Source organism: Pipistrellus kuhlii, unplaced genomic scaffold (genome assembly GCF_014108245.1).
Source record: "Pipistrellus kuhlii isolate mPipKuh1 unplaced genomic scaffold, mPipKuh1.p scaffold_m20_p_3, whole genome shotgun sequence".
NCBI lineage: Eukaryota > Metazoa > Chordata > Mammalia > Chiroptera > Vespertilionidae > Pipistrellus > Pipistrellus kuhlii.
The window spans coordinates 174031710-174044694 of record NW_023425529.1 but is presented as its reverse complement, the minus strand read 5'-3'; the positions used below and the strand labels follow the sequence as shown (position 1 = coordinate 174044694).

Here is a 12985-nt window from a genome sequence, read left to right as displayed (position 1 = left end):
TATCACTGTCTCAAAGAAATCCTTAAATTGATCATGTCTCTGTATCTAAAAGAAGTTATACATTTCCAGGGTGCTCATCCAGTGGTATGAACACATTCTTATTATTGATAGCATTTGTCATGTGGTACCCTGTGGATCAGCATGCTAACTAAGGTGGTCAGAACTACTAAGGCAATCCTTCACACCAAAAATAACTCTTCTTGCCACTTACCTTATCCAGAATGTCCAGCCAAAGGAAAAGAAAGAGGGTGAGGGAGAGTGCTGAGGTCAGACTGTCTGGATTGTCGTGCTCTGGCTGGTGTGGCTCAGTTGGTTGAGCATTGTTGCCTGCACAAAAAGATTCTCAGTTCGATTCCTGGTCAGGGCTTGTCTCTCACATTTCTCTTTTTTTCTCTCCCCCTCCCCCCCTCCTCTATCTCTAAAATCAACAAAAATGTATTTTAAAAAATAATAATTACTATCCACCTTAAGTACTATCCTATGAAATATTCAAGTTTCATTTGAATAAGGAAAACCAACTTCCAAAAGTATGTAAGGATGAAATATTACTGTGTCTTGAATTTGCTTTGGAATACTTTAGTGGTGAAAAGAAAGGATAAAAGTGATAGCAGAAGCCAGTGTAACAAAGTCTTAGTAATTAATGTATCTTGAATCTGGTTGATGAGTACATGAGTGTTCAAGTGCTGAAAATATGAAGTTTTATCTTATGAAACCACTAGAAGCCGGATGCATGAAATTTGTGCAAGGGGCTTGGCCCTGGCAGCTCTGCTGCCGCCCCTTCCCCCCCCAACTGGTTGTTCCACCCTCTGGTCTAATTAGCATATTCTTTATTATTTAGGATTTGCTCATTTTAACTGTAGAGTAAAAGTCTGGAGGGAAAATTTGAATAGCATGAGCTTGTATGGAACTGAAAAAAAAAAATTGAGTCTTATTTAAGAAATTAGAGGCCTGGTGCATGAATTTGCACGGGAGGGACCATGGGCATTTGGCTGGCCAGCCCACCCCCTGGTCAAGCTCCTGGTCAAGGGGACAATTTGCATATAGCCTTTTATTACATAGGATGAATTGTTAGCTAGAAAGAGTACTATCTTTTGTTATCTCTTGAGCAGATAACTAATAGGCTTCTTCTCCTAATTTGGTAAAGTAATAAGTCTTGCCTTATTCCAAATGCATGTATACCCTTGCATATGTGTACTCACACACACAAGCACACACAATTTTCTGACTTGAGAGTACTCTACAAACCAAGAAACTCATCTATCATTAAGTCTGGCTAGGTAGGGTGACCAACCATTTCAGTTTGCATGGGTTTCCTGGGACCAGGAAAGTCCTCAGCAAACCAGTATAAGTTGGTCTCCCTAGTCTGAAAAACCCCAGAAGATTTGATTTATTTCATACTGAATCTCCATCTTAAAGAAAGCCAAAATATGCAATACATCATGAGGTTAGACAGCTCTCTGATGACTTACATCATGGCTTCACAGTTGTGGTTTGTCCTTTCCTAGGGAATGCGTCAGACATCATACAGACCTGCATAGAAATACAGCTGTAAACCTTTCACACAAATTTAAAGTCAGATTCACCAAGCAAAGTATTGGTGTCTTCTATTCAGAAATTTCTTGGCAATGTAAATCAAAAGCTGGCAATAACTTTCATTTTTTTAACATCATACTATACATGAAATACTACGTTAGTCCTTAAAACATAAAATTGAGATACATTCTCCATTCTCAATGAGCTCAGAGTGGATTATAGGAGACAGATACATAAATAAATAACTATATTATTTTGTGACAAGTGTTAAGGAAAGATTATGGCAGTTTGAGGACCAGTCTTTGATAATCTTTTTTGGTGTTTTTATTGCAAAAGTATTGTGCAAAGACAGAATAAAAGGAAGGGATGAATCATTTTGGAATATTGATAATTTTGAATCTTATTTTAAAGTCTTGTTTGAGGGATGTCCCAAACTTTGTACTTTATAAAAATAGGATAATAATAATAATATTCTCAAGAAGTTAAGAATTAAATTTTATAATATTTTATGCTTCCTAGATGAAAAGTGCTACAGAAGTTGGGATATTCTTTTTATATGGTAATTGTTAACCTCAGAAGCTTTCTCAGCACCACTAGATTAGAGAACTCTTTCCCCTGTACCCAGCTGTCATTTGTGAGATAGCAATATGTGCTTTGTGTTAAAATGTAAATGCTAAAATTCCCTTGGGATTGAATATGTAATAACACATTGAAATCTTGAGAAGTAGTTATCGTGATTTCTTTGTTCAGTGGAAACAAAAAATCCAAAAATTAAATTTTGGTATTCTAGACACATGATAGTATATAAAAAAGCTAATAACTGATCTCTAAGATTTTTTTTCTTTTTAATCCTTAGGAATATTTTATCTTCCATTGTTGCTTGAATTTGTTAAGAAATCACATGTGAAATTAAATTTAAGTGGGAAAATATTTTGTTACTGGAAGGCCTTTATTTAAAGAAGTTATTTCACTTTCTTTACAGCACTTTTAACTTTCTTTTGAATTACTAAACAAGTACATGTTTTTGTTTAAAAACAATCAAATACCAAAGCAAAAATGCAAAACCAGGACTTAAAAAGCCTTTACTCATTTCCTTATATTGTGCTACATGGACCTATGGTAAAGTAGCACCCACAGTTTTATAACAGAGTTGTCAGTTGTCACTATTGTAGCTAGGCATGTAGGATAACTTAAAGCTGCCTTAAATGCTTTATACTCCCCTGCGGATCTGTATCAGAAAAAGCAAAGATGTATATATGGCTTTTTTTTTTTTTAAAGGCCTGGTTTTAAGAAGAAAACTGAATTTGGGGGTTTCTTTAAGTAAGGATTCTTTCTTGTAAATGTTTTACAATATGAAAATATTAGTAATATCGATAGTATTTTTCTTACTGCAAAATATTATTTAGATAGATTTTTAGAAAGACTTTTTGTATTTACAATTATTCCATATTTTATCATGTACATGTTTGACTTTTAAAACATTCTCTTTAAGAATAAATTTGGGGAGTATAATGTCTTAAATGTTGGATTCTTATGTTTACTAGTTTACTAGTTTACAACCACCACAAAAATATCAAATAGCATGTGTATTTTACTAATGGGTCCGCTTTATATTTTTTCAAAACTGAAATTACACTCCGTTAATTATCCTAGCATTTAGAAAATTACTTTTATCATCACTTTGCCACTTGACAATTGGGATGTAAAGCTGCCACTATATGGTAGCTATTCACTACATGTAGTCTAGGCCACATAATGTTAATTGCTTTGTATTAGAAGATAGCATTTGGTGTATAATGTTTAGTTGTAAATATTTTTCTGGAGGAAATATTTCTGGGCTCTTAGTAGTATAAGCTTGTTTAAATCATCCTTTGTTCTCAAACTGTTTGGTTTGTTGGCTTTTTGCTTCCTACCATTTCCTCAAATTTATTGCATGCATTTTACAGATTTTTATGTGCATTCTAGTGATTCTACTTAGTTTGCATAATTAGCATTCACATTAGAATGACTACTTGAAAATCTCATTCATCTTGTTCTATACTCACTCACCCTGGGAATTCATCCCCTCCCATAGCTCAGCTACCTCTGCTTGGATGCTGCTACCAATTTTGCTAACTGCCACTGTCATGTCATTAACTCTCTCCTAGATTAGTCCTGCACTCTTCTCTTCATGTCTGCCTGTCATTGGGTTTGCCCTCCCCCTCCAATGCATTATCTATAGAGTAACTAGAGTGTTCTTTCTAAAACTTGAGTCTTAAGTAATTTTCTGCTTTAAGTCTTTCAGGGATTTCCCATTGTTCTTATAATCTCTCCTAACCTCATGCTGTACTTAAGCACTGAAATTTTTTTAGTTCCTCAATTGTACCATGTCCACTGGGTATTAATATGTGCTTCCACACTACCTGGAATAAAGAAAGTTCCTCATCCTTTTGCCTCAGTGATTTGTTTATGCTCGTCTCCTTTTGGAAGCAATTCTGAGAATCTTCCCTGACCCACTCCTTTCTACTTGCCTCTGGAGTGGTTTAGCTCCTCTAGCCTCTCATGCCATCCTGAACTTCCCTTTGTAGTCATCACATTTATTCGTATTTGTCTGCTTTCTCTAGTTGACACCTCAGAAATAGAAAATTTCCCCCTCATCCATTGTCCTCCCACATAAAAAATTATTTTATATGTATTTCATTTAGAGACTTTCTGTTTTTAAGGAATAAGAAAACTCCTAAAGGCATAGTATGGAACCTTTCTTTTGCCCATGCTATCCCTAGCACTTAACATGGTGCCAGATACATGACAGATGCTGACATTGTCATGAGTACCAGTGATGATCAATTTGTGCCCAGCTTCTACCTCTCCTGAATTCTAGACCCATTACCACTAGGGGGTATCAGGCACTTCAAATTCAATACATCCAGACCTCAGATTCTTTCCCTCCCATCTCCTCTCTTCTCTCTTCCTGACTCTCCTATTCCCTTCCTTTCTCTCATCTGCCACTGACATTTCCAAAATGGAACTTTTGTACCCCTTGCTATCTATATCAGTCAGTTATCAGAGTCAATTAATTCTGCTGCCTAATAATTTTTGACACTCACCCCTCAACTCCATTTATTCACAGTTGCTTTATTCCAGGCCTCCTTCTACCTTATCAGTTACAGAACCTTCTAAGTTATTTGTCATTTGAATTTTAGCACTTTAAAACCTAAATATATTAACATTTTAAAGCATTATAAATAATTTTTAATCTCAAAATGATTTTTAAAAATTTAGAAACTAGATATTTTAATGTTTTATCCTTCTAAAGAAACACTGTGTATATGTATTTATTTAGTCAGTTCATTTTCAAGAATAAAAAATAAAAGCTATTAATTGAATCAACTAAATAGAAATTTTTTAATTTTATTTCTGTTTTACACATGAAGAAGCTGAGATACATAGGTAATATGACTTTCACAGTTTCATAAGATCCAGGAGTATAACCATGTTTCCTGACTTCCTATTCAGGATTCTTAAAATCTGGATGGTCTCTTCATTATTAGCTGTAGATTGCTCAGAAATATTTCTTAAACTTTAGAGGCTGACAGAAAATATAAAATGTGTAGAGTACTATGAACACAGTAATAGATAATACAGTATTTTGTAATCCTTTTGTATCTTGACATTTAGAGTATACGTAAAGAAAATAAATACTTTTATGAAAATACATAAAAGTATATTAGCCCCTGTTTGAAAAGATGTTGCAGTATTTAAACTTTTAAGTAAATTAGCAAGTAGAAAAATCACTATGGTTGTAGAGAACCTTTTAATTAAAATCATGTTATTTCTAATTTTTTAAAAAGATAGTTTTGATTTTTAAAAATTATTAAGCTTTAATAGAGAATCTTTTACTAATTTGGTTCAAATTACAATGTGGCAGAAATTAGTTAGGAAGAAACGGTATTTTCCTTTTGTATTTATACTGCATGTGTAGTGTATGAAATAGAAGGTGTAAATACTACGTTGGCGTATTTCATTGCATGTAGCAAGTTAGTTTTGACCCATTGCTAGCAACTTCTTGGAATGAATATTGTCCATTGTCCTTTTTATTTCTACTAAAGTTTCTTCAAATAGTTCTTTAGGGAGATTTTTCAATCTTTCCTATTAAAGAAAAATTTTGAGAGCTACATCTTTAAGTTAGTCTTTTTGATAGAACTGTAATTGAAAAGTTACAACTTGAAAGGTGGACAAGATTTAAATAGGACAAAGAAGCGTGTTTTCGGTTATAAGAAATGTAAGCCCTGACATGTCTTTGGTTCTTGCTAGAAAGAAGAAAGAAATAATACGGGGAGGTTATGGTAGGGCTTGATTACTGAAGAAGGCCTTTGTAAGCATGCATATAAGCATAGCCAATGGACACAGTCATGAGGGGGCTGCGGGCATGTGCTGGTGGGGGCGAAGGGGGTGGTGTCAGGGAGGGGGAAGGTCAATAGGGGGAAAAGGAGACATATGTAATACTATATGTAATACTTTAAACAATAAAAAAAAGTAGGAGAACAAGGGCCATGGCACTGAAGTTAGAATTTACTCCTGAAGTGAGTGAATTGTCTCTTACTCAATTAGGAAATAGGAAATTTTGGCACTTTAACTCAGTATGTTTTGTGTATGTTAATATTCATTGTGTTAAAGCTAAACAAATGCAGGAGTGGATGTGTTTTTCTTCTGTTTTCTAGTCTACGCCTTTACATCTTGCCGCGGGCTACAACAGAGTTCGGATAGTTCAGCTGCTGCTTCAGCATGGTGCTGATGTTCATGCAAAAGACAAAGGGTAGGTGGAGCAGTTTATTTCCTTTAATGGTTTTGCTCATGAATTGTTATGCTTTGTTTTCAACATCTTACATGCTGAAGTTGTTGAACACTAGGCAAAGTAAGTCATATAGACCATTTCTTTACAGCTTGTGTAGCATTTTAAGAATGTTTGCAACTTTGATTTTATATTATTTTCACATACTACTTCTTATAATAATTTCCTAAATTAGTTTAATTTTATTGAAATTCTACTACTTAAAATTTGTTTCAATTGTAATTATTATTTAACTCAAGTTGCATTTCAGAAAGACAAGACAAATTGAAAATTATGATAATCTATTAATATAGCTAGGTATCATTCATCTGGAATGAAAAGATTATCTCTTACTAATAAACCAAAATCATAAGTAACAGTATTCTAATCTGTTTTTTCCTGATGAAATCTTGGGCATCTGAACTTAGAAAACCTAAAAGATCCTTATGAAGGTTGATGTGGTGGGGATTGAACAGTTGGGGCAGAGGGAACAAGAAAGCAGTTATGTTATTTACTTTATGAGTAAGTGTATTTTGGAAAACTTTGTTCAAGTTTCCTATCTAGTCTCCAGGGACATATGAATCAAGTTTGCTGTCCTGTGTGGGGGGCAAACATTTCTCATTATCCCACCTTAAGATCTAAAAGATAATTTGACTTTACAGTACTATCTAGGTTAGGGGTGTCGAACTCAATCAGAGAAGGGGCCAAAATCTAAAATCCAGCCTAAATCGCGGGCCGAATGGTTTACTGAACAGTCATAAACTGTCATTGTTATGGAAACGCAGCGGAGTGCAGTGATGACAGCGCTGTGCGGGCCACATTGCAAGGCCTGGCGGGACGGATTTGGCCCGCGGCCCTTGTGTTTGACACATGTGCTAGGTCAATAGATTCATATTACACTCTTGTGATTGGCAGCATAAAGAAGAGAAGCCCTGGAGGAGGTTTCTTTCAGTTTGCCCCTTTCCATGTCAGGAAACAGAAATGAAGAAAGAACTCGGTACTTGAGACAGTTACCCGAGGGGAAATCCATTCATTCCAAATCTGCTCTTTTCAGTACTGTGTTCTCTTGCCTGCGCCAGGTTTTGTGCCATATGTGAATGGTGTCCCGATAGTGTAGGGCTACAAATGCCTGATGTTCTTGTACATCTCTGTTTCCTTGTGCATGTCTAAAAACAGATGGGTGTACAATGAGTCATCAAGAGAAGCACAGAACAAAAAGGGGTCTTTGACTCATGTAGAAAGATACTTTGAAATGAAAGTTATAGTAGTTTGGATATTAACTCTTGTGCTGATACTTACTTTGAAAATGAAACAAAAGAGTAGGAATATTCAATTCTCTATCAACATTTATTTAATATAAACACTTCATATATAAAGCATGCAATTGTCAGCACATGTTCTTCATTTTGCCTAAATGCTTCTCTAATTGGTGTTTTTATCATTATATTTAAGGATTGTATACACAAAATACAAAGGAAATACAAAAGGTTAAATTATCTGTGCTTTGAATCATCTTATTAAATAGTTTAAAATGTTTTTAACATAATTGTATTAGGATTTATTAGATTTTTGTTGCTTAGCACTTCTTGGGTAAATGTTTATAAGTTGTTTGAAATTTTAGTATTTTAATTTGCCTTTTTTCATTTAGTGGACTTGTGCCTCTTCATAATGCATGTTCATATGGACATTATGAAGTCACAGAACTGCTACTAAAGGTAAAAGAAATAAAAAAATAGTGAATTTCATTTGCTTATTTTAACTTGTCATGAATTTTCATGTGTTTGTTAGAGGCCTGGTGCACGAAATTGGTGCACTGGTGGGGGGAGGTGTCCCTCAGCCCAGCCTGCACCCTCTCCAATCTGGGACCCCTCAGGGGATGTCTGACTGCCAGATATTGGGCCTAAGCTGGCAGTTAGACATCCCTCTCAAAATTCTGGACCACTGGTTCCTAATTGCTCATTTGCCTATCTGCCTGGTTGCCCCTAACTGCCCCCCATCCCTGCCAGCCTGATAACCACTCACTGCCTCTGCATGCTGACCTGATCACCCCTAACTGCCCTCTTCTGCCAGCCTGGTTGCCCCCAATAGCTCCCTCCCTGCCAGTCTGGTTGCACCTAACTGACCCCCCCCCCCCCCCCCCCCCACCAGCGTGGTCACCCCTTACTGTCCCCGCCCGCTGGCTTGGTTTTCCCCAACTGCCCCCCTTTACCAGTCTTGTCGCCCCCAGCTGCCCCCCTGCCAACCTAGTCACCCCTCACTGACCCCCTTCCAGCCTAGTCACCCCCAACTGGCCCCTTTCCCCCCCACCCCCCGCTGGCCTGGTTGCCCCCAACTGCACACCCCCACCAGCCTGGTTGCCCCAGCTATCCTCCCCCACTGGCCTGGTTGCCTCTTACTATCCCCCCTGCTGGCTTTGTCGCCCCCAACTGCCCTCCCCTGCCTGCCTGGTTGTAGGCAGCCATCTTGTGAGGGTGTGAGGATTAATTTCCATATTATCTCTTTATTATATAGTATTAGTGAATAAAATTTTTAAGAAAAGCAGTTTTTAAAATGTTATCATTGCCTTAAACTGTTTTAAAAAGCTGAAATTAAAATATTGCTGACCTTTCAAAGAGTTGTAACTGAATTTTACAGTGAAATAAATGTCTTCTGAGTTTTATCTAATCCAGCAAAATGATTACTGACCTAAAACTTTTTCTCTTAATTCAGCATGGAGCCTGTGTTAACGCTATGGATCTCTGGCAGTTCACTCCTCTGCATGAGGCTGCTTCCAAGAATCGTGTAGAAGTCTGCTCTCTGTTGCTTAGCCATGGTGCTGATCCCACATTGGTCAATTGCCATGGGAAAAGTGCTGTGGATATGGCTCCAACTCCTGAGCTCCGGGAGAGATTGACTTGTATGTATTTATATCCTGAAGTCAAAATTGTTTGCTGCAAATTAGACTGTCTCACTTCTGTTTAGTTATAAATGCTGGTGTTTTGTCTAACTTGGATGATATGCTTCCATTCTTCTATATACACTAGTTTATAATCATCATTTCTGATCATAATCTTGTCTTCATGATTCCACAGGAATCTTAAATTTATATACTATATATATTTTGTGTTTATTCAAGTCTAATTCTAATTCACAAGTTGAGGCTCCCTCCTCCCTTTTTTTTTTTTTTTTTTTTCTTTAATATATTTTATTGATTTTTTACAGAGAGGAAGAGAGAGGGATAGAGAGTTAGAAACATCAATGAGAATCATCGATCAGCAGCTGCCTCTTGCACACCTCCTACTGGGGATGTGCCCGCAACCAAGGTACATGCCCTTGACCGGAATCGAACCCAGGACCCTTCAGTCCACAGACCAGTGCTCTTCCACTGAGCCAAACTGGTTTCGGCCTCCCTTTTTTTTTTTTTTTTTTTTTTTTAATAAAGGATGAGTTAATCAATAACCATATAATGAATACCTACTATCTGTTATGCACTGGAAATACATCCGAATAAAACCAAAAAAACAACAACTCTGAGTTCATAGAGCTTATATTCCTGTGCTGTTGGTAATAATAGATGTCATCAAGTTTGCACAATTCTGTTTTACTTTTTTTGTGTTATAGCCCAAGTGAAATAACTTGCCCACATTTACATGAGATAATTTTTATGATTTGGTGGAAGTAATCTAAAATGCTGATAATTTGAATTCAGTTTAAATTTCTCTAGACTTATGGATAAGCCAAGCAAAACCATGCTTCTTATTTGAAATTTGTTCTGAATACATCACCTTACTTTGCAGTTGTCAGGATCCTACTCCTTACATATGACAGTTTATAATTATCTCAAGTATGTTTTTATATGTCTTTTGGTTATCTGCGTCTTTGGAGAACAATTTTCAGCTTTTTGTTAATAAGTTGTCATATCAGAATTAAACCAAACTTATAAAATAGAAAATAAGACTATATGTGTTTAATAAATAAGGGTATTGGCTTCTTATTTACGTAATTAATTTAGAAATCCCTTTTAAAAAATCTCTTACTTGATTATAGCAATAATCATTACATTTATTGGTGGAGGGAATAGTAGTAGTACAGCACACAAAAATTCGGTCTGCATAGCCTTCCTCTTTTGTTACTTGAGTTTTCATTTAATAATACATGCTTTCATGTCAGTAAATGTTGGTCTGTTTTGCTTTTTAAGAGTTGTATAAAATGTATAAGTGTTCACAAATTATTTAACTAGTTTCCATTTGGTGGACAGTTAGGGTGCTTGTTTGAAAACTTTCCTGGAGTGAGTATATTGGTATGTGTATCTTTATGAATTCAAGGAGGATAAAAAGCCTTATTTCAGAGCATACATAATTCTTAATTTTTCATTAACCTACACCCTCATCCTTTGCACCTTCATCATCATATCGCCATGCTGCTGCTGTTGCTAAAATAGAGGACTGTTTAAAGTTAAGAATTGCCTTAATTTATAATCATGCTAATAATTTTTATAAATTTAAAATTTTTATTTCAACCATTATTTTATTAACAGATGAATTTAAAGGTCATTCTTTATTACAAGCAGCAAGAGAAGCAGACCTAGCCAAAGTCAAAAAAACACTTGCCTTGGAAATCATTAATTTCAAACAACCACAGTCTCATGAAACTGCACTGGTAAGATTTTATTGTTAATCCATCCTGAGGGTGATAATTGCAGTGTGAGCACAAAATATAATTTTTATTTCACAAACCTTAAAGTAACTGTGGTATCTAACGTGACAGGGATTTGCATTTTAATGGTTGCATTGATTTTTAATTTGGTTCAGGAGGCTGTTGTGAGAGGATAGACTTGCTCAACCGTAATTTGGGAATTAATTTTACATTTGCCTTTACCCAACCATATTGTAACAAATCCACCTTTGTGGCCAATGCTTTCAGAAATGCAAGATGTGATTTTTCTCTATAGAATCTTCTTTTTCTTGTGGTTAGTTGATAAATATATTTGTTTTCTGTAGATGATTAGAGTATTTTCAGAGATACTTCAATTATCCTTTTGAGCAATCGTATTTATTTGTCTTCTATAGAAGATTAAAATATTTTCAAAGATTCTTGCATTATTCTTGTGAGCAATCGTATTCAAAGAATTATTATATTCATTATAGAAAATGGTAAGAGTGTGCATTTTTTGTTCCAGACCATACCAGTTGTCTTTTAAATTGAAACATTTGTGATGCCTCTATCACAGACCTCTAAATATACTTCAGTTAACATTCTCTCATATATCTGGCACATTCTCTCATATAACTGTCATCAAATCATGTGGAAACATTGAAAGAGTTGCCAAACTGAAATGGGTCAATTCTATGTACATCTAAATATGTGGCTCTAAAACTGTGGTTCAGAGACATTCATGCTACACAGCATTATTCCAGGTGATACTCAAATCATAGAATAACCTTGACCTGCTTTTTGGAGTGTTCATTTTATTCATTAGAAATTAGTTTTTTATTTTTTATTTTAATACAAACATTAATATAAAATGAAGTTGAATATAAATATGGGATAAAACATAGAATTTCTGAGAATACGTCTCCCTCTAAGCTCTTGGAGGTCTCTTACCTTCCTGCCTCCCCTGGGCACACAGGCTTATTTATTCTTCTGAATTGCTGCGAGTACCTCTGTGAAAGAGGAGGAGAAATATTGATTATGTGGCTGATGGTCTAATAAAGAATTGAGAAATTTAATTACAGATTTTTGTAGCTTTGGAGAGGCAGTGTTCTGATACCTACAAGTAAATATGGACTGGATAATTATTTATTGGCTAAAGGAAAAGATAAAAGTATTTCTTAGTGCTTAACCAAGAGCATAATTTTATCTTGCTGCCAGGGTTATGTTTTGCACTCCCAGTGTATTTAGGAGGAATTTTGATCATCTTCATAATGTAAAATGTATAAGTATACTTTGAGATAACAATGTTCAGCATATTGCTATTTAATTCAGAAATCTACTTTTAACTAGAAGTTTATTTTATTGACTTTTATTTACAGCACTGTGCTGTGGCCTCCCTGCATCCCAAACGAAAGCAAGTGACAGAATTGTTACTTAGAAAAGGAGCAAATGTTAATGAAAAAAATAAAGAGTAAGTGTAATTGCAGTTGTTGTTCAATTCCTAAAGGGGAAATGCAGTAAAAGTTAGTAAACCGCCTCTCCTTTTCCCCTCTCCATAGTTTCATGACTCCCCTGCATGTCGCAGCAGAAAGAGCTCACAACGATGTTATGGAAGTTCTGCATAAGCACGGAGCAAAGGTAAGGCACACGCCTGAAATGAAGTGCCAGACGTGGCATTGAGTAGCTAGCTACTCTTAATTAAGACTGTTAACTTCTTCAGGAAAATTAGAGAGAAAGTAATTTTATAAAAGAAGGTTAGCATGTATTTGAATTCATTGATTCTCCTTTAAAAGCTGGTTTAAGTCTTGTTCCTAGTAAAAATAATTTGTGTTCTACTGTAATTTACTGTTATTCTTCTATAAAGTAATAAAATGTAATTGCAGTCTTATTATTTGAAATATATTTCAACTTTATATTGTTTTATGTTAATACTGAAATTAATATATTTTATAGTTAACATCAGTGATGGTTTACGGAAATGTTAGTCAAAATCTCACTTATTTTAAAGAA

At 35.4% G+C, this 12985-nt stretch overlaps 1 protein-coding gene across 3 annotated transcripts in view; it reads left to right on the top strand.

Annotated features, from left to right (window-relative positions):
* TNKS (tankyrase) overlaps nt 1–12985 on the top strand; it is a 148303-nt gene that overhangs the window by 91827 nt on the left and 43491 nt on the right. For all 3 annotated transcript variants that reach the window (XM_036458988.2, XM_036458989.2, XM_036458987.2), the window contains exons 6-11: nt 6234–6328; nt 7992–8058; nt 9053–9239; nt 10860–10981; nt 12355–12446; nt 12535–12613. In XM_036458988.2, coding sequence (XP_036314881.1) covers nt 6234–6328; nt 7992–8058; nt 9053–9239; nt 10860–10981; nt 12355–12446; nt 12535–12613 — 642 coding nt within the window. The remainder of the gene's footprint in view (nt 1–6233; nt 6329–7991; nt 8059–9052; nt 9240–10859; nt 10982–12354; nt 12447–12534; nt 12614–12985) is intronic.